Below are 26,467 nucleotides of genomic sequence, written 5' to 3' on the forward strand. Positions count from 1 at the left end.
AACCTTGCCTCCCACACCATGCTCTGCCCTCCCCTGGTAACACGTCCTCAGAGGACCCCATATTTCTGCTCCATTGTGCTTATCGCCATTAGGGCTCACCTGTCAGTGTTCAAAGAGCTGGGATTTGAACCCAGAGACTCTCACGCCAGTGCGCACACTCTAATCATGATGGAGTCAAGGGATACTCAGGAGAGACAATCATCCGGAACAGCTTTTTACATGGAAGGGGCAGAAGAGGGAAGAGGAAGGAGAAAGATGCCGAGGTTATTGGCTTGAGCAGCTGGCTGGTCAGTGCTGACAGTCCCTTCAGAAAATTCCAGAGGAGGAGCAGGTTGGTGAGGAAATAATGTGGATCCTGAAGGGAATGGGGGAAAGCAATAGTCAGTGTCCATCCCCCACCCTAGGTTGTAGCAACACAAAGGCCGGGGCTGCCGCCTTGCTGAGTGCTAGTGCCTGAGCTGGAATAGGGCTGCGATCATTGCAGAGTAAGTGAGCTTAAGTCACCAGGGGCTCATAACTTTGGTCCTTGCTAACTTAACTAAGTTCTTGAGTTTACTTTTTTCTGAGGTCTGAATGACGTGTCTGCCAATCTAACTCCCCACGAATAACCAGGATAGGCTCACTGAAGCCAGCTGATGAATGTGGCTGCATTATTTATGCCTGGAACAGGAGGGCTGTAAGGCCATCAACACCCATACAAAGAGCCCTTTCATCCTGAAAGGAGCATCTGTGCCTTTCAAACAATGGAAATTAGATTAATTAGAAAATAAAAGCAATTATACTAAGATAAATCCAAATACGGCAAAGCAACGAAGGATTATATCACAATCCATTTATTTATCTTTTATATGCAGGTCGGGGATTAAGAATCATGTTGCATGAAGCAAAGGATAGGCAGAAGTTCGTCAGTGATGTTCAATATCTGCGGGACATGCAGCACAAGGTCAACTCCGAATATCAGGTAATTGCAGAAAACCAGAATTATCTTCCACCTTCACTTACAGGATTATGAGAGAGTTTTGGACACAGCATCAGTATATGATAAGCAGTGTTAGTTTTCTAGAATCCCAAACCCACACTTATTAACTATGTGATCATGAAAAGCCACTTTACCTCACTGAGTCTCAGTTTCCTCATCTGTACAATGGGGATAATTGGACCCACCTGAGAATATTGTTATGGAAATGAAATAACATTTTTCAAATATTTAGCACAGAGCTTGGCACACAACCCTTACCAACAAATGACCTCAGGGCCTAGATCTGATAAATCCACCATCAAGAAAAAAGACATGAAGGAGTTAACTGGGTGGTCCTACCATTTATAAAATAACCCTTCCGTCCTCAGTTGTCACCCTGCCAGAAGCAAGGTGGTTGGCACATTCTACAATAAGCTAACTATTTGTCACCCTAGTTACAGTGTTTACGTGCAAAAACAAAACAGACAGGGAGCCTGAGGAGTCATGATGTAATTACCCAGAGCTGGCATAGGACAATCTTGACAGACTGGGTTGTGGGATTCTGGGAGCAGTTAGAAAGTGTCACTCAGCCCGCTGGCTGCAGGTCAGCCCCCGCGGATTGGGGAGGCATGTCCTAAGCCTCAGCTGAGGACTGAAAAGCACTCCTCTAAAGACAAGGCAGAACTGCCGCTCTCAGGGTTTTCTCCCTCTGAGCAATTTCAGATATAGCCGAAGCTCCCAGGTCACCAAGGAAACCAGGCCTCACTCAGTAACCTGATTTCACCTGTATCGCACAGCTTAGCTCTGGGCCTGGAAATGGAGTCATCAATTTCCTCCCACCACTTGTCAACTCACCTCCAAGGCTATAAACGTGAGGGAGTTTCTGTACAATAAATAAGAAGGTAAACAACCGAACGGGTCACACTGGGAGTCCCTCTACTTTTCACAAAGATGCCTCTGCCACGAGGCCCATGTTTGGAAATTCTTGTTTGAAATTGTCTCTAGAACAGGAGCATAAGAAAATCAGTCTTATTATTTGATGGTTTCCACTGAAGAAAATTACACAACTGTGTGGCTTGGAGCCACTGCGGCTTCATTTTCTAATCTCATTTGAGCTTTCAACACTGTCCTTGTTAATAAGGACACTGTCAACACTGTCCTTATAAATAACAATATTTATTAAGTGCCTACTACGTCCTGAACAAAGTCCCTTCTCTCCTGGAGTTCTTATATTCTAGGATTGAGAAACAAACTACACACACAAGTAAATTAACATGTAAGACAATATAATATATGATAAATATCATGAGGCAAATAAAACAGAAGTAATGGGGATGGGGTGATGCAACTTTACACAGGCAGGGAAGCCTCTTTGAGGAAGTAACATTTGGTCATGGAGCAGGAGGACAGCAAGTGCAAAGGCCCTGAGGCAGAAACTAACTTGGAGCACTGGACAAAAGGCCAGAGTGGCTGAAACAGTAAGCGAGGGTGTGGAAGAGGTAGATAGGGCCCGATCATGTCAAGCCTCTTAGGACAAAGTTTGATATTTGGAGTTTTTCCTTATCACAGTGAGAATTACCAAATGATTTTAAGCAGGAGAGTGGTATGATCTGATATACATTTTTTAAAGATCACTCTGGCTGCTGTGTGGGAATAGGTCTGGGAGGGGCAAGAGAAGAAGCAGAAAAACTAGAAAAGAAATCCTGATAGAAATTTAGAAGAGATCCGCATGGTAGGAGTAGGGGTGTCGAGAAGTAGCTGGTCCAGGAAATAGAAGCAGCCCAGGCTTGCTTATAGATGGGAGGGGTGGGGGAGGGAAAGAAGGAACGAAGGATGACTCACCTCAACATGTTTACTAGTCCATCCGCTCCCTCTGTGATCACAATCCAAACTTTACTTTTTAAACCTCCAATCCCTATACTTCAACAAAAACGTCTCTTCCTGTTTTACATACACGTGAAACCAAACAAAGAGCCCCAGGCCATCAGGTGGGAAGCCTCTCAACCCTTCCCCTCCCATTCCAGGCTGCACACCCATCTAACCCTCAAGTCCCTAGGGGTGAAGGACATGCTCCCTGCTGGTGCTGGGCCTGAGAACTTGGTCCACGCCCCTCTGCCTCCAAGCCCTCTCCATCTATGGACCTCTCATCTGTATCCTTGAGATTTCTCCTCTTATTAGCTCAGCCCACACACATGCTCGACTCTCTCACACTAAGAACAAAAGAACAAAGCTGTCTGTGGACCATGTGTCCTTTTCCAGCCGCAGCCCTGGCACTTTCTAGTCTCCAGATACCCCCAGACAGGCAGCCACACCCCTGTCTCCGCTTCCCTATCTCCCCCCAGTTCATTCCCTCACCTGCCGCAGCCTGGCTGTCTCCTCGCTTCCTCCTGAAACTGTTCTCACTGAGACCAGCAGAGAAATTCAATGGACACTTTTTAGTCTGTTTTCTGAAGCTTTATCTACAGTTTGACACTATTATTCTCTTCTTCTCAAAACATTCCTTCTCTGGCTTTCTGATGTCACACTCTCCTGTTTCCCTCACATTCCTCTCCCTGTCCCTCAAATGTTAATTCCCCCAGGTTTCCATCAGCCCAATTTTCCTCTAATTCACAAGGTTTCTGTGGCCCATCTCAACCCCTCCTATGTTTTCACTCACCACTCACATACTGATGATTTGTAACCCCGAGTCTTCTCAAAGTGTCAGAATCACACACACACCCGCTTGCTGGACGGTTCCATCTGGATATCGCACAGGATCCCCAAATTCAGCACGTCCATGGTTGGACTCCACATGTCCATCCCATTCCTGCATCCCCTCTCTGAAGACAGTGACCCAAGCCTTTCCTGGCTCTTTCCTTTCCCTCCGCACCCATATCCTCCCAGTTACCCAGTCCTGCCAGGTTTACCTAAAAACTTGTGAGCTGGTGCCTTCCTTTTTCATCCTTTTGCCACCAGCTTGGTTCCAGCCTCCAAAGTTTATCTTCAAGACGATCATGATTTCCTCACAACCAGTCTCCCTGCCTCCAGCCTCCCTTGCCACCTTTCAGATTGCCTTCTTGAAATGTATGTAAAATGTGCACTGACTGTGCAATTCGGTGGTTTCCCCTCACGTAGAGGCAGGTCCCAGATTCAAGAACCACAGCCAGCCCAGCCCAGTCCTCAGCTGCTGTACCAACCTCCTCTTCCCTCTTCCTCACTGTCTTGACAAAGGAGGGTGAAGACCGCAGTTTTCATTTAGGACCAAAGGGAGCCTCTGTACTCCCACAGCACTCTCTTTAAAAAACAGCTTTATTGAGGTATAATTGACATATCGTAACATTCACCTGTTTTAAGTGTAGAATTTAATGACTTTTAGGAAATTTACCAAATTTGCCATCGTCACCATCATCTGATGTTAGAACGTCCCCATTGTTCCAATACCAAAGCGTCCTTTTCACACCTCTTTTTCATTGCTTATGAAATTGCATTGAAATTGCCTTTTGTGTGACTTCCTATCCAACCGGACCACAGCTTCTGAAGGGTAGGGGTGGAGCCTTACTCTTCTATGTTGAATGGAACACCTCGTCACTGATGAAAGCCAGCATTCCTTAACTTGACTGCCAATTCTGTTTATCAGACATAGATCCAGCTGACATGTAACTGTTGCTCAAATTCAAATCCACCCTCATTGAGCATTTTCAAAACCACCAACCACAAGGTCTGCAAAAAATAAATATGGTTGTCTTTTTTTTTTTTTTAACCTTTTTTATTGAAATCTAGTCAGTTTACAATGTTGTGTCAATTTCTGGTGAATAGCACAATGCTTCAGTCATACATGAATATACATATATTCATTTTCATATTCTTTTTTACCATAAACTACTGCAAGATAGTAGTTTTATAACAAATATAGTTCCCTGTGCTATACAATATAAACTTGTTTATCTATTTTACATATAAAATATGGTTGTCTTTAATATATTCTGAGCATTGTTGAATTAAATGTATAGCAAGCCACAGAAACTACTTAGATGGGAACAGTGATGAGTTACATTATCGAATCTACCCCTTGCCATGTTCCAGAAGAGGTTTAAAGCAGTGGTTTAAGAATGAATTGCATGACTTTAATGACCCCTCAATAACTTGGTCCATATACGATCTGTGTGTATATAGATAATTTGCTAAGATAGATTTTGCACTGGGTGGACATTGAAACCCTGGGCCATCAGTGAACTTGGCTGTTTGCTTGTGGAAATCCCCGCTTTCACCAGCAGCACAGTGGCATGCTTGAACACAGGGGACTCCGGGTGTGCAAATAGCATAAGACCTAATAACCAGATATGACTCCCAAATCATAGGCATTTGCCACGGACGCCTTCCTGTGCTGGACTCGCCTTTAATGACTGGCTCAAATTGAAGCCCTTAGAAACCTCCTGTATACGCTGTTCCTAAGACATCCTAAAATATGCACCAAATTAGCAGTGCCTTTACAGGTCTGTCTGTTAGCGGTAGGACAGGAGGGTTAAACCCAACTCAAGTTATTTTGCTGCTGCTCCTTTTGGTGGTTGGGTGGGACCCTTTTGAAAAAAACAAGAGAAATAAACATCTCTTTGGCATATTACATGCTATTTCAGAATCCGGTAACTAGTACATAATTATACACCATCTCAGAATTTGGCTCTGTTTCTTCAAGGGTGTTCATGCTGCATAGCTTTTTTTCCCCCCTTCTTTTGGTCAAATGTGTTTATGTAACTTGTAGCAGAATTTAGCCATTAATGTCCACTGAAAGCTAGAGAGGAAGATTGCATGTGGCATTTCAGGATGATTTTCTGTAATCTATCAAATGTGTTCAGATGGGTTTTACTTCAGGTCACTTATTCATTCTGATTCTTTCAAGTGCAGATCAAACAACTAACACAATGATATAAACGTTTTCAAAGGCCTGACGGGTGACTATATGAGAGGGCAAGGGTTTAGGGGGACCATCCACGCAGAGGGTTGAGGGAACGGAGATAATTCAACTTTTCCTCCTGTAGGAGCCGTGGGGAGGGTTCTCTGCTCACCTCTGACGTGTTTCCCTACTCTTCACAGAACAGAAAAATAAACTCACTTGAGGGGAATATCATGTGAAGCCGTTTTTACACCTCTGAAGTCTTAACCTCTTAAAAATGAGTGAACTTTAATCATGTCACCAGTGATCATTAAAACCCCAGACTCTGCATTAGGCATGTTGGATCATAAGAACAACAACAAAAGAGGAGCAACTGAAGGCAGTGGCAAGTCTGACCTCTCAAAATGCTCGCAGAGTTTTTGTAACAATAGCCTTGAAAGAGGCCACTCCTGATCAGGATGCAGAGTTGGGTCATGGTTACGCTGGTTTTAATACCAGGGTTATGAGACTGGAAATGTTCCTATGGTACATGGCTTCTTAAGGCACCAGGAGCCCAGATGGTGACTAGAAGAATGGCACTGATAATAAAAGGAACAAAAGGAACTTTGAGCATCCCTGTGGATTCAGAAATCTATAATTCTGAAGAAAAATCGGTTTACAGAGGGACCCTGAGTGACCGCGAGCAGGATCTCCTCAGCTGGCTGCCCTGGGGAACGGGCAGGCTTAGGAAACAGACCTCTACTTTGGGGGCAGAAAAATGAGGATAAACTTCAGGCTTGAACAAAAAGAGTCTTTCTTCTTCCATGACCAAGATCAGAGTCACATTGTTTGGCAAAGGCTGAGAAAAAGGAGTAAACCAAGAAATGGGATTGGAAACAATTAAATAATGATAATGATGATGATGCTGTTGATGGTAGTGGTGAAGATGATGATGAGGGTGATGGTGATGATGGTAATGATGATGAGTTTTATTGAACACTCACCACCAGCCAGTCACTCTGCTCAGCATCTTACTAACAGCACTTCATGCTCTCCCAGTAACCTTGCAGCACAGGGACATCTCTCTCTCACAAACAAGGGAAGCAAGAATCAATGGAGTTAGTCCGCTTGCCCAAGGTCATGATGCTAGAAAGTGGCAGAGCTGGGGTCTGTCATGTTTACCAGTACTGAGTTACAGTGAGTCACAAAAACCACGTCATCCCCCAGAGGCGTATGTGCACATTCTGTGTTCTGCCCCCACAGTGGCAGCTTCTGCACAGAAGGCAGCCTGACTGCACATGTCGCAGGCAGAGGAGTGGACTGGGGTGGGGAGAGCAATACCAAAGCAGGACCCACGATTCTCCCCGGAAAGAAGAAATAAGAAGTCACCTGAAGCCTCCCATTTTAAGACTGCCCTCAGCCAGTTTTGTCCCATGAACAGAAACTTATTTATAGCAGTCTAGCTCCAGACACGTGAAACTGAAAGGGAAATAAAGTTCTAGAGTAAAGGGAGCCCCTGGCGATGATGAATTACTCCTCCTCCATTCCTCCTCCCCATCCTATGGATTTCACACTCCTCTGCCCCTGTCACTTCAGGACCCTCCAAGAAGAAACAACATCAGCATCAAAAACAATAAAAAGAAAGCATTCACGTTGACAAATAAGGAGATAAACAGCCCCGGGGTTTCGGGAGGTGGGTGCAGGAATGGTCAGGTTTGGGCTATTTCTAGGACTGGAGTTCTGGATTTGGTTCTGTCCCCTGTTCCTTCTCAGTGAAGCTTTAACTTCTAGAGGACTAATGTTTGATTTACATGGAAAAATTGCTTGGCTGTATCAAGATAAAAGTTAGGAAGTATCCACCTTGTCACTGGTTTGTTCTCCTGCTCCTTTCTGAGAGGAGAGATAAGGAACCAGAGGGGAAAAACTTTTTTTTTTTTCCAACATTGCAAACCATTCTATTCCTGCTTCTCCTCCTCCTCCCTTTTTGGTAAAGAAATATTTAAGTCGCATGCATTCTTGGAGAGAATTTTCAAAAAACACTCAGCCCACAAGAATTCTGTTCATCCCACAAAACCTGCCATGGTCCTGCGTGCAACTGCTAACATGGGCTCCTCCACTTCCAGCCCATCAGCGTTTTCTTCTCTCGCCTTTAATACAAGTCGGTTAGGATAACAGAGACATCTGCTGCTCCAGGAAACTACACTCCATGCCGGGGCTCCTCCCCAACAGGAGCTCCAATCCGAAGTCATCATAAAGGACTGGAAAAAAGAGGCTCATATTTAGTTGAACTTCACTAAACTCTACAGCTGACTCTCTTTAGGTTTACCCTGGTTTATTTTCTTATTTGGTGTCTGTTTGTTTAACTTATTTACTATAGTTACTATCCAGTATTTGGGAAGGAGAGAGGGTTCTGGTTTAAATTATTTATTAAAACATACACTGTCCAGGATTTATTAAAAATGGCTTGCTATCTACACGGCGTCGTTTTTGAAAATAACAAGCGTAAGGCAGGGAGAAAACCTCACCTGGCCTGCTCTCCCTACCCAAGCAAGGTGGGGTGAAACTGCACCTTACTCTTGGGAATCCAGGATTCCACTTGCTGTGGGTACCACCTGGCCGCTGTGGATGAGCCCAGAGGTCAGTGCTTCACCAGCAATTCTGTGGTGAAGCACAGTTAACTGATTCTCAGTTCCCAATTCCAAGTGGTAAATGTTTTGTTGATATCAGGTCATTTCTACTCTTAACCTGGTAGCAGAATATTGGCTTTCCCCATGGCCGTGAAATTCTGACAAGTCCTCCTACATCAAGAAAGGAGAAACATTTTCTAACAGAGGGGAAAAGATGCGGAAGGAATCTTTCCTTTCTCAAACCCAAGCAGAAAGAGGGAGATGTCAGATCTAGTTTAGAGACAATATTGTCTCTTCACACTGCATTTCTTTGCTACAGCAGTGGGTAATCCTGCTCTGGCAGGGTAAAGATGAGTTGAGGCATTAGATCTATAGAAATACTCCAAGAAGCTTTACTATTTGGAGTATTTAAAATACCAGTTGAAACCCCCACAGCACAGAACGGGTTTGTTCAGTCCTGATACTGGAGGAGATATATTTTGGTACTAAATCTTCCTTTAATTTTGTTTAATAAAATGGAAAAAAATTTTTGGTTATTTGATTTTTTGTATTTTGCATTTGGGGGTTGATAGTTCCCTTCTCTGAAAGAAAGATGCAATTCAGCTAATATTAAGTGCTAGATACTGAGGGATTCAAAAAGTAAGGGGTGTTCTTTACCGTTAGCTTCTTGCCTATCAGTAGGAGAAAGAGACTCAAAAACAAAAGAACGAAATATGATAGGAAGAAAATTGCATAATTCAAGCCACAAGCAATTAATATGGCCCAGGGAAGAGTAGTAAGTCAGGGGAAACTACAGAGACGAGATGCCACGTGAGCCCCTTCTTAGTAGATGAGCAGGGTTTGCCAAGAGAATGTGCTGTGACAGACATTCCAGGTGGAAGGAACAGCATGTCCTGAAGCTCTCATGTATGCAAATTCTTATCCTGTTACTAGGGTGATCCAAGTGGATACAGTACAGTGGAGGTAAGGATGAGGAGGTATCACCATAGAGGGAATGAGAACAGAATGAGAAACGAATATGGTGTATTAGGTTCTTCCTTCTTTGAGAAGGTAGTTGTTCGGTAAGTACTTGACGAAATGCCTCTTCCTAAGTTGTTTGAATTTATTAAGGCAACAACTAATATTTTTAACCTGGCATTTTGGGCAAAGGAAAGAGGGAGTGATGCCTGGGAGACTGTCTTCACTCCTGGTAAAACAGGTATTGATGATCACGTAGAGATGGACGCCAAGCATTGCATGTTACTCACAGGAGGCATTAAGCATAAAGTTATCAAAGCTAGTCGGAGACCGAGGCCAAAGAAATTCTTTTTTGGTTATTCTCCAGGCTTGTCTGAGACGACAGGAATATAGAAGAGACCCAAATGAGAAGAAACGAGACCCGTTTTGGGGACAAGAGACAAATTTTGAAAGATCCCGGTTTTCAAGTGGGTCCTCTTCCAAACAGGTACTCAGAACTCTGGGAGAGTCTTTTGCTGCGTGTGTGTGTGTGTGTGTGTGTGTGTGTGTGTGTGTGTGTGTGTGTGGTGTGTGTGTGGTGTGTGTGTGGGTACTCAGAACTCTGGGAGAGTCTTTTGCTGTGTGTGTGTGTGGGGGGGGGTGTGGTGTGGAAAAAGACAATTCAAAAAGGAAATGTTGAAGATCTTAAAGGGCAGGGCAGGGAGAGGCAGGGGCAAGAGCCCCCATCCTGGGTACCACCTGCTCAACCTCCTCCTCCTCTGCTTTGTGACCTTCCCTCTTCACCCTGATTGGACCTCACTCTTCTTTCCTGCAGACAGTGGGCCCAATAGAGGTGGTCTCTGAGGTTCCATCCAAATCAGAAATGCTACAACTCTTTGATTTTAAGAGTTGGAAACACTGGGCCTTCTAAAGCACAGCATCACACTGGATCCATACCCCTATATCTGTGCCTCCCTGATTGCCTATGTGCATATAGACATGGATAGACAGACTTACCATCTCACCCATTGCATTGCTTAGTCTAGTTTTTATTTTAAATAGAGTAAAATGTAGTAATAACTGCATCATTTAATAACTAGGAATTGTTCGATTATTTTTGTCTGGATGATAAGAATAAATAATAGGATCAATATGATCACAATGTGAAAATGATGCTAGTAGTAGTAGTTACCATTATTTGAGTGATTACAATGTTCCAGTGCCGTGCTAAGTGCTTTTATACATGTTAGCTTTTTCGATTCTCATAAATCTCTGTATAATTTGCCTCATTTTACAGATGAGAAAACTGAGCCTTAGAAAATTTAAGAAACTTTACCTAAGACTTCACAGCCAGTATGTGGTAGGAATTCCCTTCCAGGCAGTCTGACCGCTGAGAGTGTGTTTGGAGCCACTGAGCTACATGATCATATTTCATGTTTAAGATCTTATCTGGGCAAGGGTTTTACTTATCCTGTGTAAGCACTAAATACCGCAAGCGGCCCTCAACACTGGTTGTTAGTACGGCGAATTGATTTAAGATGAGTAATATGCCTTTTATGAATTCTTATTTAATATTTCATGCCTGAAATATGCTCTAGAGGACAGACTCTCTTTTCTATCAGTGGTGTGGGTCCCAGAGATAGATCCTGGATACCCGATATCAATCAAGCTCTTGTTGGGATTTCTTCTTTAATCTAAGATGTTCACATTGTGGTTGTTTAATGTTCAAAGGACACCTTAAAAACCTCAGTGACTGATGTTTATAGACGTAGACGTATCCCTGGGAAAGACCTACACTCCCTATTAAGGAAACATGAAATCACACAGTAAAATATTCCACCCAGAGTCTGAAGGTGAAAGAGACTCTCTCACAATACCGGAAGCACTGAAAAAACACGTTGCCTGCATCTCTTCCTGTTAGTCAAGGACTCAACATAATGCCTACTGCTGATTGAACTTAGGGAGTGAGATTAATCCAAAAATTAAATCTAGTTTGCCTAGAACAGCACATTTTTAGCATTAAGATAAATTCCCGCCGTTTTGCACTTAGAAACAAAAACCAAGGACAGATTGTTTTAAATGTAGTGTAATTTAAGTCAAACAGTAGCATGTAGCACTCTTTTGAGACTGGAAATACCAAACAAGCAGGCAGCTGGGTTCTTCTAGCCTCATGCAAAGACTCACGTGCAGACTCTCGGTCATTCTGTACGGCAACACTCGTGCATCTGGGGTATTCTAGGACCTGATGTTTCATGCTCCTCTCCACAAACTTTGTCTGGGGGACAAGCCAGCAACAGATTCCTGTCATTTCCTTCTTCATGCTCTAAAAATTATTCATTCTTTAAATCTTCACTGCAAAACGCTCAGACCACATCTGAGAAAGGACACAGCTGTGCATATAAAAGTAATTATGAAATAAAGATAAAAATATGTGGTAAAATGCATAAGACTGGCAATTTCTATAGCCCAAGGACAGGATTTTTCATGTTCGCTGTATGTCACTGAACCTCAGTATGTCAGAGAACTTGAGACAACTTTCCTTCATACTCTCAACTTTTTCCATATGATGATTTCACCCGGGTTTGGGTATTGATTGTACAAGTGCCTTCAAGGTTGCACCTTCTCCATCAAGAAGAGCGACAAAATCAAAATTTTCCATAGCGAAATTCACCTCTGCTTCGCTCCCTGTATTAAAGATATTCTTTAGGAGATACTGGAGGGTTTGCCTCTGGATACAAAAAAGCAGGAAGGGCCAGGGGAGGGGAGATGTCACTGACCGCGTCCCTCTCAACAGCCCTCTGGCACGTGTGCTTATAATGCCAATCCCTCCTCACCCAGCCCTTCGACTCTTGCTTGGTACCAATGAAGCCAGAGAACCCTTAAGAGATGCCAGCCAGATCCCAGAAATCTTCATCTCCCAGGATCATGGGTTGGTTTGACGATTTCCCCTCCCAGGTTTGGACCCCTACCCAAATTTCTATGGAAATCTAGTTGTCTTTAAACCTTCATAGTCTGGGCCTGCCCTGCTATATCTCGAATCCTGAGGGAATGCAGAACTTATCAAACCTCTTTCTGCAGGGTCTTGCACACCAGGGAGATGCAGGAGCTAAGATAAGAATGCTGGCCTCTCCCAAAGGAAAACCCAAGCCAGACAGATCCAATTTCCAGAGCTTAGTGTATTGAATGTTGCATCAGGCACTAGGGCTGCAAAAGGTCTTCAGTCAATCGGAAAGGGGCAGGAGAAAGACACAGCTCAGTGAGACGGTGTAAACCCAACCTAAGCCCTCTTCCCTAGGGGAATGCTCCCCTGAGTCACTTCCTTTCAGAGATGCTGGAGCTGAAAACTCTAAGGAACATTTTCTTCTGATTTGAGGAGGCAAGTGCATTCTCTGATTGAGTGGGTGCTGTGAGAGTGGATTGCTTCATCCATGGAAATTTTCCACTGTACAATCACAAGGTGAAGCGCGCCACCAAGTTTTGACATTTGTATTGCAATTTCCATCACTTGTTCGTTCCTTACCCCAGGCTCAAGACTGTCACAATTCTGATGGGCCTGGAATAAGCGAGGCATTTACCATCAGGCAATAGAGCCAGTATCAAGCTATCATTTCCAGACACCCACCAGAGAAGGGCAATCCCCAAATGCACAGTTAACCTGGCAGCCAACCTCCTCACTTCGACCGGTGGCTTTAACCCCTGGTTATGCAGAGATTGTGTTAAATCTAAATCCAAGATAGAGCGATTGCTATCAAGCCTGTGCTGAGGTCTTCTCTAAAGTGGCACCTCCTGAATACATTTAAGTTAGCTGTGTGACACAGCACCAAGAACACTTATTGTCAAGGGCCAGCTCTGTCCCTCATTACAGTGTGAATTCAGGCAAAGCACTTTACTTCTAAGTACTTCAATTTCCCATCAAGGAGATCCTGATTATTATGCTTATCTCATAGGATCATTGTGAGAATGAGTGAGACTCTTTAAGTGTCATACTAACATCAGGGTCATTATAAATTGCCTTGGTGTCTAGCTCTTCTTGCAAATGATGCTCCAAAAGTTATCAATGGAGGAGCAGGTCCTTAGGTTTCTGGAATACCTTTTCACCTCAGCCCAGTGCCAGGCCACATTTCTAAAAGCCAACCTAATTTGCAGCTTAATTTTAGACCCTTTTCAAAGTTACATACTGCCTTGTGGATTGTTGAATCAGATTAGAATTTAACAGGGAAATAAACAGCAGCTCCAGAGAACCAATGGGATATTGGATGATTTAGTAGATTAAAAAGCAAAGCAGTCTCTCAGGATGAACAGGAAACAGTGTCCCCGGGACACTGTTGGCCCAGAGGAGCCTGCAGTGATAACACAGGCACCAGGATATTTTGCCCTATGAAGACTTCACGGAGGAGGATCAGGAGTCCCAATTTCCCCGTAGAAGATTATGAAACTGATCAGCCCAGGACTTGGAGGGCAGCAACCTTTAGTGAAGAAAGTCATCATGATTACCATATGATCCAGCAATCCCGCTCCAGGACATAAACCTGGCTAAAATGAAAACATTAATTCGAAAAGATACATGCCCCCAGTGTTCACAGCAGCACTATTTACAATAGCCAAGACATGGAAGAAGCCTAAGTGTCCATCAGCAGATGACTGGATAAAGAAGTTGTGGGGAAAAAAAAAAAAAAAAATATATATATATATATATATAAAACTCAGCCATAAAAAAGAATGAAATAATTCCATTTGCAGCAACATGGATGGACTTCAAGATTATCATACCAAGCAAAGTAAATCAGAAAAAGATAAATATCATATGATATCACTTATATGTGAAATTTTTAAAAATGATACAAATGAACTTATTTACAAAACAGAAACAGACTTACAGACATAGAAAACAAACTTATGGTTACCAAAGAGGAACAGGGGGAGGGATAAATTAGGAATTTGTGATTAACAGATACACACTGCTATATATAAAATAGATAAACAACAAGGACCTACTGTATAGCACAGGGAACTATATTCATTATATCTTGTAGTAAACTATAATGGAAAAGAATCTGAAAAAGAATATATGTATATGTATAACTGAAGCACTTGTCTGTACACCTGAAACTAACACAACATTGTAAATAATGATACTTCAATTTAAAAAAAAGTCATCATGGGCCCTTCTTGTCTTCCAAGATCTTGCATCCTTGCTGGATAGGACACTGTTCCAAAAGCACAAATCTCAAGGACTGAGGACATGCTGTCACTGCATTTACTTTATTAGCAAAGAGAGTGGAGACCAGCTCTCAGTTTTTCAAGAGCCCCGTTTGCTAACAGGAATAGGATTATCGTCCTTTCACCATCAGCAACAGAGCAGCTAAATGTTTAGATTCCAGGTCACAAGGACCCAACGTTACATTGGAAGGAGGCAGTTAACCTGACACCAGCAGCAGCTGGCTCTGCCCCAGGTCTGGCTCAGCAGGATGTTTACATCGGTGAGATCACCTGAATCTCCCAGAAAGCAAAGTAAGCTTAAATGCGAAGGCGGTTACCCAACAGAAACATTTTAATTGTTTTGCTTGGGATCATCCAAGCAAACTTGGGAGGTTAAAATGAAAAAGAAATCCTCTTCAAGTGATCCGCGGTGGCTTAAAAAGTCAGAATATGCATTCATAGGTGAGGGCAGCCAAAGCCTAAAACCATGCTGTCCAGTACAGTGGCCACTCGCCACGTGGGACTATGTAACTTTAAATTAATTAAAACAAAATTTGAAATGCAGTTCCATGCTCAGTAGCCACATGTGGTCCGTGGCTGCCACACTGGCCAATACAGATATAGGACATGTCCATCACTGCAGAAAGTTCTGTGGGACAACACTGCTCCAGGTAATAGTCACATCCAAAAATCAAAACAAGACCCCATGGACCAGGAAGGGGTTTTGGTTCCCAGAAACTGGCCCTGCATAATCCACACTACAATGCTTTGCATATGGAGCTCCTTGCAAATGTTAGCTCTCCGGTGATGATTCAGCTGTCCGTGAAGGCTGGCTGGATTTGCATTTTGTGTTCTCCTCTGACCTGGATATATTTGCATGCCTCCTTTCATTACCTGTCTGTTCAGCCTATCCTGCCTGTGAAACCTTCAGCTTCTACTCTTTCAAACGTCTCTTAGGGTGTTGTTCTCCCATTAATCTGTCAATGTCAACCTACCAACACCCTTGATGGTATCACGAAAGCAGCCTCAGCCTAGCAAACAGCATACGCGTTCCATGACTCACGCTTTTAATTTTCTCTAACTTCTCCTTGTCCGTTGTCAGATTCCCCGCGGGTCGGGCCTCACATCGTCCTGGCCCCAGGCCCCTGTGCAGCTGAGGCAGGTCACACACGCACCCACTGCTTCTGGCTGCCAAAGGCCCCGCCCTGGGAAGCTGTGAGTCAGCTTTAACACCTGGCGTGGTGTTTGTCACCGACGCCCCCTTGACTCTAGCGCAGATTCTGCACCCTCGAGGTGCACCTGAGTAATAACTCAGCTCTGCACACGGCCTCTCAAGCCCAAAAGGCACTTCACGGAGACGGAATGTGCAGCCTACGGTTTCTTGAGTTCTCATCGGTGGGAATTTTTGTTCGAGCTTGTTTTCCGTTTTGGCTGTCCATCTGTTCACCAGGGCGTGTCCCTCAAGCCCTTGAGACTCAGGATGCTGAATGCATCACCTTCTCCCCTCAAATGGGTTCCTCCCCCTGAGCTGCTTTCTGCCCAGGCCAGAATTCTGGAGATTCTTAGACTCCTCCCCCCGCTCCTTCTCACACTTCACAGCCATCAGACGCCAAAGCCGAACTGTCTCATCTCTTCTCTCAATCTGTCCACCAGCACCTCCCTTTGCAGGGCCTTGTCTTTTTTAATTGCCTGGATTATTATGGTCGTTTTGCCGTCATCTCGTCCCTTCCAGCCAGTCTCCCAGGCAGCAATAAGAGTGATCCCTCTGTATAACACAGATAAACAATAAAGTCCTACTATATAACACAGGGAGCCATATTCAATACCTTATCATGGCCTATAATGAAAAAGAATATGAAAAGAAATATATACCTGTGTATAAACTGAATCACTATGCTCCACACCAGAAACTAACACATTATAAATTAACTATTTTTTTTAAAGTGATCCTTCTAGAAGCAAATTGGATCGTGTCATTCTTCTATTAAAAGTCCTTTAGTGGTTCCCCAGTCTCCGGGATCAAGTTCAAGCACTTGACAAAGTGTTTGATGGCCTTGATGGCCCTCAAGGCCCTTAATGGCCTGACCGTCAACTCTGAGGTCACTTCCTCTAGGAAAAGTGTCCAGAGCTGCTCCTGGGGGGGTCAGGTGACTTTGCTCTGTCCCTCCTTTGTATCCCCATAATGCGGTCTGGGCTCAAGTCCACCTTGGGGTACACCTTCCTGTCGGGCTCCTCCTTAGGCTGGGAGCAGGCACTGTTTATTGTTGCTGACAGCACCCACCTCACAATGGGAGCTTCATGAACATCTGGCGGCTGACAGTCACCAGAATGTTTTAGGAATGTGCACCCACATTGAGGTTGTAGCGACAGACACCCAGCAGCCAGAGCGGGACTCCTCACCTGAGCGAGAGGAGAAGGCAGGTACTGTTACTCACAGTGAACACTCTGTGACCTGGCCTGAGATCATTGGGAGGAGTGTGGTTTGGTGAGGCCGCCAGTGTGCAATGGCTAGTTTGGGCTTGAAGATTGAAACTGCAAGCCACCATCTGGAAGCCTCCTTACTGGTGGTGACCAAAGTAACCAGAATTTCCTAGCCTACCGCTCCCCAAAGGGACAGGTGGCTGCTTTAAAGCTCCAGGTTAGTGCCTTTTGTCAGGTAGGAAAGAACACAGAGACAGAAGCAGCTCTCCGTGGACAAAGGAAACTCAGAACAGTCCCAGGTGACCCAGGACTCACTGGTACTTTATAGGAGGTCATCGTACTGTGGCTGAATACAGACACAGTCCCACCAGACGACCCACTAGACTGAATGGAAGATTTCCTCTGTGATCAGATCACGGAGTCTGGAATAGCTCGTGTGCAGACCCCTCTGCGGGCAAACCAGGGTACCAGAGGCCTGTAGCAGCAGTAATGCCACAAACAAATAATAACTGTGTCTGGGCAAAGCCAGCAATGCTTCCATTCCCCTTCGTTTCTGTGCTTTGCTGGAGTTCCACCAGGTGATTTTAAAATAGGGCCAGAATGTGGTCCTGCCTTTTCAACAGATAAGCAAGACTGCCTAGAGTCAATCCTTCCACAGGGTGATTCTGCCACACGGCCGGGCAAGACAAACACCATTGTTATCCCAGCTCAGTGAAATCATGGGTGCTGAGAATTGGTGGCCTCTGAACCAAAGAGTTCCCCGTGTTAATTGGACTCAGCAGCTCAGAAATTGCATGAGAGAAGATGATAATAAACTGGCTTTTTTCACATTTAATGTGGCGCTGTGTATTTCAGTTTACGACATATTATTAAAATTCCTTACTTTTAAAAAATAGTTCTAATTGCTTTTTAAAATAAAAAACTTGTTAAAAACCAAATAAAATTCAGATATCAAAAATTAGTATTTTCTTCATTAGCAAGACATGACTCTTCAGTGCCTACCTGCATTAAACATAATTTATAAATACAGCATTTCATCCTAAAACCTTTTGTTTTGTCGATAACAACAATTGCTTTGTTTGTTAAGGAATTATGTAAGTCACTGGTGTCCAAGACGTTGTTCCATCAGGTGGTGTAGCCATGAATAAGCCGTGCCCCCGCCCCGCCCTCAGGGAGTTCCCAATGAAATAAGATGTTACACAGATGCCTGCGGTTCAAGACAGTATCTGATGAGTGGCATAAGAAGACTGGGTAAACCTGGGAAAACTTCATAGAGATGCAGATGTTCAGCGGGATCTGAAAACATGGGCAGGAAGTGGGGGTGGGGAGCCGAGGTGGGGCAGACATTACAGGTGGAAGGAATAGCCTAAGTCAAGGAGAGATGGGCACATTTGGGAACAGGTGAGCCACCCAGTCTTCCGGCAGCACAGGAAATGTGCATCAGAGCTCCCCTCCCTGGGGGCTGAGTCCCTATCCCTCCCGCACCCCTTCCCCAGGATCAGAAGGCAGGAGGGTGCCCTTCCTGCTCCCTCATGCTGCTCTCAGACCATTGCTCCCCAGGCTCTGTTGGAAACACCGTCCACTGAGGCTGGTGCTGTTTTATTTCATCAACCCTCCCTAGCACCACCCCTGCTGTCTCCTGGCCACTCTCCTTTATTCAGTGAAGAATCTGTCCACCCCACCTCCTGATCTCCAGCCACAATCCCAAATGACTTCAGCATCCACCTGGATGACCCAGCCACACCTTGGCTTCTCAGCTCCCGAGGCATCTTAAGTGCCCCGCTACATCCCGCTCTGCATGCCCCACAAGGGCACAGCTGAGACTGCATCATCGACCGAAAGGTCTCCATCTCCAAAATCTGCTGATCGCCACCAGCCTTCCTCTTCTACCATGACATTTCTTCCTCCTCTCAGGGACCTCTGGTCCTCCCCCTTTGCCTTCTCATTGTCTCCTCTGAACCGACTTTCCCTTCCCAAGCAGCCTAGGTTCTGTGCTTGATCTTAATCAAAAGGGAAGTTTTTGGCTTTTCCACACTGCTCTGGTGAAATCCTGCCCATCCACCATCTATCTCTGGCCCTGATCCCACGCCACCAGTGACTGCTGGAGAAAAAGCACCCACCTTTGAAAAATGGTGTCCCTGGAAGGTCACAGCCACCAACCTCCTAGTTTCTTTGGTCAACTCTCTCTTCCACTTCAAGCCTCCTTCCCTCTCCCCAGTCTTCAGTCCCTCCTGTCTTCCACCCCAAACCATAGTGGTCCTCAGATGGATGCTTCCTCAGCTCCCTGCTGTCCAACCCACCCACCCGCTTCCTCCTGCACCACCCTCCTCTCACTCCCACACAGTTCCCAACCTGGCCCCCTGCACTCAGGACCCCACCTCCTCACTCTCCTCAGGACCCTTACTCCATCCATCATATCCATCATCCCTTCTGCTCCTGCATCTCCAGCTCTGGACCAGAGCCTTCCCAACAGCATTTAATCGTGATCGAGGTATCCCATAAAAAACTTCAAGAAAGCAACAGAACAGCCCTTCCTTGATTCCCACATCCCCTCCACATACTTCTCCTTCACAGCCAAAGTTCTCAAAAGAATTATTTACGCTGACTGATTCCACTTCCCCACCTCCTCCTCTCTCCTCAACCCACTCCAATCTGGCTTCCCCACACATCCTTCCGCAGAAATGGCTCTTTGCCAGATGACTTCCATGTCTCTGATGCAGGAGGGTCTCTCTCAGTCCTCAGCTTGCCCGCTGACTCGGCAGCTTTGTCTCACCTGGTTGCTGGATCCTCCTCGAAACAACACGTCCCCTACGAAGCCACATTTTCCTGGCTCCCTCCGCACTCCCTGGAGGCAGCTTCTCCTCCTCCTCCTCCATCCTTGGGCAGCGTCCTGGGATCCTTCCAGGCTGGTTCTCTTCTCCCTCTCTCCTGAGGAGGGTTCATCCTGGTTTTGAATCACAGACCTCTTAGGCAGTAACGGTGACCTCCCTACGTCCTCTTCTTGGAATAGCATTTTCAAATGCATAAAATAAGATGCATAGGATTTCAAAGGAAATCACTTTTACTGAAATAGTCATCAAAGTATTTTCAGAGATCTGTGACTCAGTAATGTACGTGCTGCTTTATTAACACATTAAATAGCAAGTGATGGGCATAAAGGGTATTTTGAGACATCTGCAACAAATTTAATGAAATGTGAAAATATCTGTGATTTCCATGGGTGACAAATCACAGGTACTGCTAATACTGCTGTGGTTTGTTGCCTGCATTTATAAATGAAATGAAGGATATGGTTAGACTTCAGCGAGAAGTTAGTGGAAGTAGAGATATAATTTTTTTTTCCCCATCCACATTCATGGTCCACCCCAAGAAGCCCTGCTCTGTCCATTGTCCTCAGGCTATCTGCCCAAGATGTTACCCGCCAATGACTCCCAAATCCCCATTTCCAACCCAAGCTCGCTTTTGCTCTCCAGATCTAAATAATGAATGGTTTCCTCAATAATGTCTACTCGGATGTCTCAAACTCAACAGGCACAGAGCTAAAGCTCCCAGCCTGGCCCCTTGCTTGTCCTTTTGTTTAGCAACATCCAAATCTGAGGTTTTCCTCCTCTCTATCATATTCACCTCGTCACCACATCCCAGCCACGTCCTTATCCTTTTAATCCATCTGTGTGTTCACCTCTGCTGTCACCTAGTCAAGATACCGCAGAGGCCTCCTCACAAGTCTTCACACTTTCACTCCTGCCCCAAAGCCCGCTTTCCACACTGCAGGTGGAGTGATGTGCTCAAAGACTCAAGTCGAGAGCAAACCTGAATGACCCAATCCCCATTTTTGGTACAAGCTGAGCATCAAAAAATGTGATGAGATAACTGAATAAAATATATCCTTGAGACCATAGTGATGATGATGATGATAAACTAACAAAGAAAGAAGAAGGCAGGAAAGGAAAGTTCTTTAGAGAAGGCCAGCTACTAATTGTAGGAAAAAAAGACAGAATTAGACAAACTGTTGTTTTGCTGCCCCAATGGAATTATCAATTCAAACAAAGCACACCAAAAGATGCTAAAATCATGGGGTAGAACATGTAATCAATAAGCCACTTTGTGTCAAAGAATCATCCCACATATTACCTGCTAATTACAAAAGGGGAAAATGTATTTTCACATTGGAGAATCTGGCCATCGCCACCGTAGCCTATGGACCAAGCACCATTGTCAGGCACTGACGTGATGTTATAGAGAGAGATAACACATCACCTATAGAATATTCCTACCCAAAATGATTAACCTGAAGCTTATTATAAAGAAGCCATCAAATTCAGAACATATGACCTGCTAAGAGGGTGGGTCTCTTCCAAACAGTGAAAGTCATGAAAAGGCAAAAAGGGCAGAGAACTAAAGAGACATAATAACTGCATGCAATATGTGTATCTTGATTGGATCATAGATCGAAACAAACAGCTAAAAAGACATTTTTGCTTGTATTGTTTGTTTTTTGAGGGGGAGTAATTAGGTTTCCTCATTGATTTCGGCTTGGAGGAGGTACCGGGAATTGAACCCTTGACCGCTTGCGTGTTGAGCATGCGCTCTACCACTTGAGCTATGCCCTTCCCCCTAAAAAGACATTTTTGGAACAGTTTGAATATGCTCTATATATCAGATAATGTTATGGACACATTAAATTCTCTTGGGAAAGATAATAGTATTGTGGCTTTGTAGGAGAATGTCTATTTTGATAGGAGATGCATGTCAAAGAATTTAGAGGTAATTATCATGAAGTCTGGTCACTTTGAAATTGTTCAGAAAAAGAATATATATAGCAAAGAGAGATAGCAAATTGGCAAGGTAAAGGGTAATGGATGTTATTTGTACTGTTCTTTCATCTTCTCTGTAGATTTGAATTTTTTTCAAAAAAAAGTTTTTAAAAAATGAAGTTGAAAAAATTGTAGAAAGGTATCTATTGATGCAAGGTATTGTTAAGCAACAACATGTGTATATGGTACAATTCTATTTTTGTAAAAAAAAAAAAAAAACCAATATTGAGACAGATGCATAGACATATGTACTAGGGTAATGTTAGTTGCTATAACAAAGGGGCCAAAAATGTGATGACTCAATCAAGATACAAGTTTATTTCTTACACCTGTGACGGCCCAGGTGGGCTGAACCCAGTCAGCAGGCAGCTCTCCTCTACTAGGACTTTCAGGGACTCAGGCAGCTCTGTTGTCTTCAACACGTGACTTTCCAACTTGTTGCCTTTCCAGCTGAGGTGCAGGGCCAGAGATGATCTCTGAAGCAGACTGCACACATCAGTGCTGCTCCCACTCTAATGGTGAGACTTTGCTCCTGAGGCCACACCTAGTTGCAGGGAAGACAGAGTCATTCAGTCCCAGGTGGGCAGCCACATCCCAGCTGCAACTCTTCTCCCTTGAGAAGGGATTTCAGTGGAAGCTAGTAGGTTTCCATCACAGTCCTTTAAGTAGGGTCTGAAGGAACTCAGAACAAGCTATTTGCAGTTTTTATTTCAAGGTTAATGGGGTTTTGAATGTTGTAAATGTTCTCTCTTTATCTTGGTCTTTATTTTTCCATTATGAACATGATTTTTTTTTGGCAATAAGAAAAAGACTGACACTTATAAAAATAAGCCATTGAAACTACAGAAAGATTATTTCTTTGGCAAATTTTCTGGATGCTTGGTTTTCTTCCTCTGGAAGAAACATATAAGCTAATCTTCAATACCATATTAAGCATTTTTCTACTCAGAAACCTGTTAGAGCCTATTCTCCATCACGTTGACTCTCAATCCTTTGCTTGAATCTCAGAGGCCCCCATGTGACCCCATCATGCCAGCCAGCTTTATTTCTCACCTCTCCTCCCCACATCCTTGGCTCCGGCCACAAGCCTCACTGCCTGAGGATGATGTCACATTTGCTACTCCATCCATATCTTGGCTCGTGTGCTGCCTCCAGCCTAAGCCAGTTCCTACTGATCCTTCAGATACCAGAAAACACCACCTCCTTCATGAAGCCTCCCTTGACTTCTCACCTTTTTCTGTGAGTTCCTTTGGGATTTAGAATTGGTGCCACCCAATGTATCACCTAATTAAATGTTGTTTTGCATTTTGTTAGTACGGTATACATCACATCTCTCCCACTGTGAGCATCTTTACATGGGGCTGAAGACAGAGTAGGTGCATGTGATGCTTTTCAATAAATTCCCATGTCTTTGAGGAAGAGCTATTTTCATGGATAACCTCCATCTCATGGCCTAGCCTTTTATGTTCTTCAAATGCTTCCTTCAACTAAAAGGAGACTATGAATTCAAATAAAGGATGAAGGAGAAATACATCGTAGCAAAACCACACCTGAAAAATATCCAACTGAAGGTAGTCTCAACATACCACTCAACACTACACCTTAGTACTCAAATTTTTTAAATCCAACAATATTTGATCCACATGCCACTTCCCTCCCCTCTGCCCACCCCCACAGAACTCCATTTCAGAGAACACTACACACCCTTGTCCCCAGAAGCACGGCCACCACCCACGTAAACTGACAGCGATCTCTGCAGCACACAAGGGATTCACATGCATTTAAAGGGATACCTAGCAAAGGTCATAAAACATGTCCTGTTTGCCATTTCGGTAGCTTGCAGTTCTGAGTGTCACTCAGAGGCCCTTCCCAAGTGGGATGGATCATCATCAAGAGGCAAGTCCTGATGGGGAGGGTAGAGCTCAGTGGTAGAGCATGTGCTCAGCATGCATGAGGTCCTGGGTTCAATCCCCAGTACTTCCTTTAAAAAAGAATAATAATAAATCTAATTACCTCCCCCCAGAATAAATAAATAAATAAATATTGTACCAAAAAATTTTTAATTAAAAAAGAAGAAAGTCCTACAAACGTCCCACGTGCCTCTCCTTCAGAGAGCAGACCCAGTGGTGAACAAATGCAGTGAAGACTTTAATCATGGAGGCCACTGTTGATCTCAGATCAGTGTCTCAGGCTGGGTCATTCCAACTCGCTGGCACGAGAATCAGAGAAAAGATGGCAGGCGGGAGAGAGTTCTCTACAGAGGTTGTCAGTAGAGACAAGTGCTGGTGAAATGCATGCTTGTGGCAGCCCAGCTAACTCCCAAAAGCTTCCTGTGGCTTTTTTTTTTTTTTTTTTTACCATGCAACACAACCTTTCCTAACACTTTGAACAGGTTTATCTATTACTGAAACTTCTTGAGCACAAGGGCTTCTACTGCTGACCCTGGTCTAGCCCAGCCCCACCTGGCAGCCGGGTCTTCAGATGGGGTTAAGCAGCAGTTTGATTCAGATGAGTGATACCTGAATCCAAAAAAACCCTGAAGGATGACTAATCACTTCTTGGTTGTTCAAGTTTACAATTCTGGTAAGCTCAAAATTGTCCTGAACATGTGAAAAGATTTTGCCACTCTTAGATTTTTTTCTTTTGTAATGATTACTACCCAATTTTTATTTATTTATTGAAGTATAGTCAGTTTACAATGTTGTGTCAATTCCTGGTGTACAGCATAATGTTTCAGTCATACATGTACATACATACATACATAGATTTTCATATTCTTTTTCATTGTAGGTTACAAGATATTGAATGGAGTTTCCTGTGCTATATACAATATAAACTTACTGTTTATCTATTTTATATATACTAGTTAGTATCTGCAAATTTTTAACTCCCAATTTTTCTCTTCTACCCCTTTCCCCACCCCAGTAACCATAAGTTTGTTGTCTATGTCTAAGTCTGTTTGTGTATTTTTTTTTAAGATTCCACATATAAGGGACATCATATGGTATTTTTCTTTCTCTTTCTGGCTTACTTCACTTAGAATGAAGATCTCCAGGTCCATCCACATCGCTGCAAATTTTTTTTTGTTAATGGAGGTACTAGGGGTTGAACCTAGGACCTTGGGCGTGCTAAGCATGCGCTCTACCCCTGAGCTATACCCCTCACCCCCCTCCTAGAGTTTTTTCTAGAAGAAAGAATGTTTAACTGGCTTTGTCATTCAACAGTACTCTGTAGAACATGCTAACTTTGTATTCCTTGAACGCGTAAAGGTGTCCATCCTGCCCAGGGTGCTTTTTAATACAAGCTGCCCTCAATTCCCTAAGGTGGTTTTTGTGTTTGAAGCATAGTATGCATGTGGACTTTGGGGACAGGACTCTGAAGATATTCATTTGCACCCACAGTCCCTTGCTTGCCCTTCGTGTTTTGTTCCTGTTTTGAGTGCCGTGCTTCACGGCCTTGATCAGTCTCTTTCATAATCTGATGAGAATACTTTATTTCCAATGCAGTAAACACAGTCTCTCTCTGGCATCAGCCTGACGCTAGTCTTTGCCTCTTTACTTATTCACAGCAGTCATGTCCTGATCTTTGCGCTATGTCAGGAGAGCCACTCAGCTCAGCCTGCCCTCACATGACACAGGGCAAAACTGGGTTTTGTCCACACCAATCAGGATTCAGTGGCGCCCCCTGGGGGCGGGAGGGAAGTGGCTACCAGCTGAGAACCAGTTCCCTAGGTCTTGGAAATGTGCCAGCAGGCAAGAGCTGGAAAATAACTGGGTCTCTGCTGTCCCTGACGACTTTCGTCTCCTTGCTCTTTGGATCATCTCTGCTCATCGTCACCCCACCCTTTCAGATTCACCATCGCTAGGTCCCAATTTAAAAATCTAGTCATTCTCCTCCCAGACGTATAAAAGAAATTTATGGTTGCCAATGGGGAAAGGGGGCAGGCAGGGAGGGATAAATTAGGAGTTTGGGATTAACAGATACACACTACTACATATGAAACAGATAAACAACAAGGACCTACTGTGTAACACAGGGAACTATATTCAATATCTTGTAATAACCTATAATGAAAAAGAATCTGAAAAAGAATAGATAGATAGATAACTGAATCACTTTGCAATACACCTAAAACTATCACCGCAGTGTAAATCAATTATACTTCAATTAAAAAAAATCTAGTCATTCTCACATCTCTAAGGAAATGCGTCCCACCTCCCAACCCTTGGGTCTCCATCTTCCAGGAGGTCTAATTAGAACCATTATAATGTTTCTAAGTCACTACTTCAGTGCCCAGGGCCATTTACATCCCCTAATGTAAGTCCCTTCTCTTCCCAGTCTGAGTTTTTCTCTGAGGTTTTGAGAGATTCTAGCTCTGGGCAAGGTAATATCTCTCCTTTATTATGAGTGACGCCAAAAGAGCAAGCTGGGGCTCTTTGGAAAATGTTAAGTACAAAAATCATAATACTCCAGAAAAATATTAATTTTAACAATAACTTCTTTAAGTTAGCGTGGCTTTATTAGGACTTTCTCATCAAATTACCCAGAGAGAACTAAAAGTCTACACATGTATTACGTAGTTTCTTTTTCTTTAAATGTTTCAGGCTTTGATTTTGACAGAGCTGGTTTTCTTCCGCTAAGGAAGAGCGATGTGCTATTGCCT

The 26,467-nt window shown here is 43.9% G+C and overlaps 1 protein-coding gene across 3 annotated transcripts in view; it reads left to right on the forward strand.

Annotated features, from left to right (window-relative positions):
• MARCHF10 (membrane associated ring-CH-type finger 10) overlaps nt 1-26,467 on the forward strand; it is an 88,531-nt gene that overhangs the window by 17,261 nt on the left and 44,803 nt on the right. For all 3 annotated transcript variants that reach the window (XM_032457152.1, XM_006177436.3, XM_014552995.2), the window contains exons 2-3: nt 855-961; nt 9,759-9,878. In XM_032457152.1, coding sequence (XP_032313043.1) covers nt 872-961; nt 9,759-9,878 — 210 coding nt within the window. In that variant the 5' untranslated portion in view covers nt 855-871. The remainder of the gene's footprint in view (nt 1-854; nt 962-9,758; nt 9,879-26,467) is intronic.

The sequence above is a fragment of the Camelus ferus genome, chromosome 16 (genome assembly GCF_009834535.1).
Source record: "Camelus ferus isolate YT-003-E chromosome 16, BCGSAC_Cfer_1.0, whole genome shotgun sequence".
Classification (NCBI taxonomy): Eukaryota; Metazoa; Chordata; class Mammalia; order Artiodactyla; family Camelidae; genus Camelus; species Camelus ferus.